This window comes from Pundamilia nyererei, unplaced genomic scaffold (assembly GCF_000239375.1).
Source record: "Pundamilia nyererei isolate P.nyererei 1_Seehausen unplaced genomic scaffold, PunNye1.0 scaffold00168, whole genome shotgun sequence".
Classification (NCBI taxonomy): Eukaryota; Metazoa; Chordata; class Actinopteri; order Cichliformes; family Cichlidae; genus Pundamilia; species Pundamilia nyererei.
Window position 1 is genome coordinate 330051 of NW_005187569.1, and position 6546 is coordinate 336596.

General features: G+C 48.8%; 1 protein-coding gene across 1 annotated transcript in view; it reads left to right on the plus strand.

Annotated features, from left to right (window-relative positions):
- The first annotated feature begins 3430 nt into the window (after positions 1-3430).
- Positions 3431-6546, plus strand: part of LOC102212099 (B-cell lymphoma/leukemia 11A-like) — a 52214-nt gene continuing 49098 nt past the window's right edge. Inside the window, exon 1 of the mRNA XM_013914049.1 lies at positions 3431-3768. Coding sequence (XP_013769503.1) covers positions 3714-3768 — 55 coding nt within the window. The 5' untranslated portion in view covers positions 3431-3713. The remainder of the gene's footprint in view (positions 3769-6546) is intronic.

Sequence of the window (6546 nt, forward strand, 5' to 3'; positions counted from 1 at the left end):
GAGGAAGAGACATTCTTTGTTGCCGACAGATGGGTGTAGACAGAGGTCAAGGTTGGCGTTCTCGGATCTGCGCGCGGGGGTAATGAACAACACAAAAACAAAACCTTCTTAAATAAGTGCGGGTGACAGAGGACGCTGATGGTCCGGGCCTGTTTACAACCACGTTTAACGTCACATTCGTGCCCCACTGTGCGCGCAAACCTGAAGCGAAGAGTTTATCACACGGAGCCAATTTTCACCCCCCCGCCCCAAAACAAAAAAACAAAACAAAAAGACGCTGATCAGGAAGTTAGAACAACCTGTCCACAGTGATCAGTCACGTGACAGATTCCCAGCTTGCTCCTGGATGTTTTCTCTCTCTCCGCTCCTCTCTCTCACTCAGGTGCACCTCCGCGTGTCACCTTCTACAGTTACAGGATCAGGTTTAGTGGAAGCGGTGGCCGCCTGTCGCCAGCACGAGCAACAGGCCACCCAGGATACCAGATGCCCCGGACCGAGAGCGAAACAACCCCACTCCACCCCAACTCCACCCAGCCCGGTTTATCCCAGTTTGAAACGGACCAAGTCATTTATCAAATGAGAGGCACCTTTAACCCGTGTTTAACGCTTTCAGGGAGGAAACATTCAGCACGGAGTTTGTTTGTTTTTTTTTAACGCAGCTTTTGAATGATTAATGCACACCTCAGGGGGGGAAAAGAGTACATTTCTAACAACAAATCGCTACAAACGTCTCCCTAACTGCACAAACTAAACCCGGGAATCCACAATGAACGTCCACGTAACGCCTAAGAAAACAAAACAAAACGCGCTCCGTGAAGACAGAAGAATGAAAGGTTTATGCCTCTCTCCGTCCTCACTGAATTCCTTTGCTTTTCACTGCCTGCCTACAATAGATAAATAACTAAATGTCACTTACTGTGATATTTTAATCCACGCAAACGTACATACACACACGGGTTACAGTTAAAATCTGACACGCTGGATTAAATAATCCACAAATCTCTTATTTACACTCACACAGAATAGCTCGTAACACGGATTATTATTATGATTATTTTATAATTATTATTATTGTACTTTTAAACAATAACGCAGATGTTGTAGTTTACTGCTGCTCTCCTGTTTCGTATCAAACTCTGAGCAGTAAATCAAACCCGTCTGCTCCGCTCAGCTTTAAATCTGCCTCAACTTCACCACACGCTCGCAAACGGGATAATCACCCTATGTGGGATAATCGTCGTGCACGCGCCCCCGGCACACACACACACACACACACACACACACACACACACACACACACACACACACACGTGAACACTCTCGCCTCGCAACCGGTCGGTCTAATAAGCCACGCAGCGAGTTGCAACCTGCAGAAATTTTTCACTCACTGGTCACGCTGAACCTCCGCCTCCTCTTCTTCTTTTTCTCCCCCCCCACCCCCCTCTTCCTCCTCCTCCTCCTTTCTGCCTTGCCTCCCTCCACCTCCACCACCCCCTCGGTATTAAGTGCGCGTCCTCTGCGGTCAGTGCGCGTATCTCCGGGTCTCCAGAAGCAGCCGCCGGATCCTCCTCTCTCCTCCCGCTCAGCAGCCGCTGGTGCTTCGCGAGCTTCTTTTCCCCGGGAGATCCTCTCCGTCTGCCTCTCTTCCCCCTCCCGGTATACCGCAGCGATCTCCTTCTCCGATTCCTCCGCCCGGCCCCGGCGGTACTCTCTCCTCTGTGCGTCCTCCGAACAAACCGGCGGAGTCGCGTCTTTGCTGCCGTTCTATCACCAAACCCCCTTTATTACCAGAGTATTTACAAGCTCTCCCCCCCTCCTCCTCCTCTTCTTTTTCTTCCTCCTCTTCCTCCTCCTTCTCCTCTTCTCCACCCTCCACCACCACCAGCAGCAGCAAAACACCCTCCCCTGCGCACCGTAAGCAGCTCGAACCTAAGGCTCATCTCAAAGTTGTTACAGCGGGCACTAACTGTCCCGCCGGTGGCGAGAGGCTTCAGTTTGGATAGGGAGAAAGAAAGCAATGGGTTGACCCTGTAGTGCTCATCGTGTGTGGGCACATACTCCCCACACACCCCCACTCAAAATACACGCTCATGTCTCTGTTAAAGTTCTGCACAGTGTGCGTGACGCTCGCGTGAATAACCCCGGCATGATCTTCAGGACACGAAGCAGTTTCTTAAAATCAATCAGTACTAAAAATCAAACCCTGTTTGTAAGTTGGAGTGAAGGCTTTGATTTCCTCTGACCTTGTTAAGTCAGGCTGGTGTAAATGATCGCGCATCAGTGTGCTGTACAGTCTGCCTCACTCACTTAAACAGTCATAAAACAACATTCGTGTAAATAATTTGTTAAACTTTTTAGGTTTTTGGAGTCTGACACTTTAACACTGTTCCAAAACACGAGTGTGTGTTTTATGATTATTGTGATTATTATTACTGCGGGAGGTCAGCAGTGATACAGCCCACTTTGCGCATGTGAAGCCACCCAGGTTATAGACGGTGCCTGTGCTTCTTTGGCTGCCCGACCAGTTTGTCCTGTTCACTGCAACCGGATAGCTGCTGTCTGTCATTTTAACACACGCATCTCTCTGTCTGATACCCCCCCCCCCCAAAAAAAAAACAAAAAACAAAACCTTCCGAGCTTTAAGGACACATGCTTGTCCGTGCGCATGCCGCCCACGGTCCAGATGAGCTTGTGTCCGTTCTTCTTCTTTTTCTTATTTTTGCGCGCTTTTCTCGAACAGAAGCCGCTACATGCGACAGACTTTTGCACACACACGCGCGCGCGCTCTCTCTTCCTGTATATATGCAGCAGTATCATATCCGCCCCCTCCAGTGAGCTCCTGTCCGCGGTTTCCCTTGCCCTGTTTTGCGTCCACCTCTCTCTCTCTTTCTGCATATTGCTTTCATTAGACATCTCTGCCTCTCTTTCTCTTTCTCTTTCTCTTTCTCGCTCACACACACACACACACACACACACACACACACACACACACACACACACACACACACACACACTCCTCCCTCCCTCCAAGTGGCTCTTGTCCGGCCCCCCTGATCTCTGTGTCCATTGGCTTCCACCGGGTCTATTTCTCATGTCCAGCCCCCTCCCTCCGAGCTCTCTGTCTCTCCCTCCCTCTCTCTCTCTCTCTAATGACCGTCCATTGGTGTTGTTACTGCGCGTCCCGTCCGTCCCTCCTCCCACTCCCACTCCCACTCGGGTGCCTCGGCCCTGCCCATGTTTTTGTATGTCGGGTGTCTGTCCATCGCCTGACGTTCAAGTTCGCCGGGAACGTCACGTCCGTGCACTTGAACTTGCACGGCTCAGAGGGGGGTGGGGGGTGGAGGGGGGGTTGAGGGGAGGGGTGGCGTGTGTGTGGGGGGGGGGGGGGGGCTTTTGCCATTTTTTCCATCTCTCTCCCCTTCTCTCTCTCTCCATCCACCTCTATCTCACTCTCTCTCTTTTTTCTCTCTGCTCTCCTTTCTCAAAAAAGCCATGACGGCGATCCCGCGATCCATCTTCGCCTCCGCGCCATCTTTATATTATTTCTAATTTATTTTTATTTTTTTTCCTCCCCTTGCCCCTCCGCCTCCTCTTCTCGTGGATGTCAGAGGCGTTGGATGAAGATATTTTTTTTCCTGCCCCACCGGAGTCTCCTCTCTAACCCTGGCTCTCCCCGATGTGATCCGCGCTGAACGCCGCCGCCGCCAGCCACCATGTCTCGCCGCAAGCAAGGCAAACCCCAGCACTTAAGCAAACGGGATTTTTCGCGTAAGTAAAAGATGAGAAAAACAAAATGTCATTTCTGGGTCCCTTTTCACTTCATTCAGCTACGATTTTTCGGGGGGGAGGGGGCGGGAGCGAAGCTGGAACTCCTGGACACCGGACGCACCGCTCGGACCCGCGGTCATCTGGACTTAAACAGCGTGGCGAGAAAGTGCGACACCTCCGTGCGTAAAAGCTGCTCGGAGATCTCTTCCCCCCTCCTCCTCAAAGCCTGTCACAGAGAAAAAGTTTTGCGCGTGTGGGTATAAACCCGCCGCAGCTTCTCGCTTCTGTGGGCTGTTAAATGTACTCGCTGTGGCTCCGGTGCCCCCGCGGTCGCTCCGGTCAGTGGAAGCGCGCAGGGCTGCCGGTAGCAGAGCGCGTCCTCTCCGCGGAGCTTCGTGGAGAACTCACCCCGGAATATCGCTGCCTGCTAGTTCTGCATGCTGCTTGTTCATCTGCTCGCTCTCACATCTCTTCTTTTTTTGGGATTATTTTCAGAAAACCCCCCAAAACAAAAACAAAAAAACTTGGAGGTGGATTTTTGGATCGAGTGGAGGGGGGGGGGACAAAAATCTCGTGTCTGACAGTCTCTGTATCAGCAACACGGACGACACAGATCGATATTTTTCTTATACTTAAAAAAAATCCTTGTGCCTCTCGTGTAAAAGCTGTTTATTGATGTTTAGTTTAGATGAGAGGCTTTCTTCCTGAAAGTGCAGATCCTCCTGCAGTTCAGAGTTAAAGACAAGAAACAGCAACAGGACGACAGCATAGCCAGCTCGGTCTTTTTGTTCGTCTCTTTTTTCTCTCCTTCCACAGAGATAAATGTGGACCAACTTAAAAAAATAGATTCCCAAGCTATACAGAGCTAAGGTAAGATATTAATGCCAGCCCGTTGGGTTTTTGGAGCTGCAGCGTGTGTGAGGGGGAAAAAACTGACAAAATTGTTTGAACTCCGTGGACACAATCTACTTTTACGCACGGCGTTCTTTTATCGCCGGATCTTTTAATTAATTTCACTTTATCAGAGTTATTTCAGCGTGATATTTTGAGAGAGAGCAGATGAGTGTGCTGAGAAACTGCAGGGCAATTGGCAAAGTGGCGTTTATCACCGCGCCATGTGCCGCACGGTGCGCCGCCTCGCAGCGTTTTCAGCGACGGAAAGTGCCCGCAAACACGAAAACGAGGGAATTTGGGCATCTTTACGCTTCGGTGTTTCGGTATGTTGACTGGCTGTAGCCCGTGTTAGGCTGTTGGAGTGAGACAGAGTGTGTGTTTCTGTATGAGTCTGTGTGTGTGTCCAGTTGGGTGACAGTCACAATGACCGCGTGCCGTCGCTAGGAGGCAGAGTGCGATCAGAAAATCCGGCTCTCGACTTGGACCTGATGAGTTTCACTGCCGCCCCTATCTGCACGGGCTACTATTTGGCGATCTCTTTAGAATAAAGGGAGAGTGTACAAGACATGGGGAAGGAAAGAGGGAGGGGGGGAGAAAACAAGAAAAGCAGGGAGACCCCCCCCCCCACACACACACACACACCACCTCCACCATACATCCCCATCCTGAATTCCTCTTCATCACCTCAAACCTACTTTCTTTTTTATTGTTCTTGTGCATCATTTATTTACACTCAGAATATACATCACCTCTGCAGACTTTTGACCCCTCCCCCCTACCCTTTAGCTCTCACTTGACACACACACACGCTTATTTTATTTTTGCATAAATTTTGTTACTAAAGCAATTCAGATTTTTTGGCCTCAGAAAAAAAACAATCAACATCGTGTGGTCAGTTTTCAGTTTTAGCACCTGTGTTTTTAATATCGATTTCCCCCTTCTTCTTCTTCTTCTTTAATTTTTATTACATTTCAGTTTTTTATAGAACATCATTTTCATCGCAGCCCCAGTGTTTGCTTTTACACATACAGACAGCCTGGATTTAAAACGTTAACAGTGGGGTTTTATTGTTTTGTTTATTTTTTCAGTGATGTTTCCTCCTCTAGAATAAACTACATTATCAGTCATTTTCATGTTTTGCCAAGATGGTATTTAAAAAATAATTATTCTGGGAGGCAGTCAGCCAGCAGTTTAAACATCTACTTTTACAGATCGATGAGAGAGGTGGAACTTTAACGGTGGACTTAGCTGAAATGATTTTCTAATTGATGAAACATTTATAACTTTATTTTTTACAGTCATTCCACCCCCTCCTTTAGGAAATGTGATAGCTTTGTTGTGCATGTTCCGACATGTGGATTTAGACACATAATCCTCCTCTCTGCTCCTCTCTGCCTGTTTATTTCATCTACCTGCACTGCTCTAAAAATAGACACACGGCTCTCATTTAAACACGTTTTGTTGAATTTAGCGTTCATATGCTTTTTGAATCAAATCTTATTTAAGGTCTTTCGCCCTCCTCTCCTCATGCTCTGCTAAACACCCCAGACATCCCCTCTCAAGTTCAACTTTAGAGGTGAGGGGCTTATGCAGCTTCCATTAGATTTTGTTGTTATTGTTGTTTTATCCGGAGAATTTAATGCCCCCTTCTTCTTCTTCTTCTTCCTCCCTCCTCCTCCTGGGAGCTGTTGTGTAACTTGTGTGGCATTGTGTTGACCCAAGTTAAATCAAAGAGAAGTGTGACTGTGTGTGTGTGTGTGTGTGTGTGTGTGTGTGTGTGTGTGTGTGGGTGTGGGTGGGGTGGGGGGGTGTTGATGGGGCAGCAGCAGCGGCTGCGGTCTTGGTGGAATTTACCATGTTATCTTCATGTCCCAGTTTGCGCAC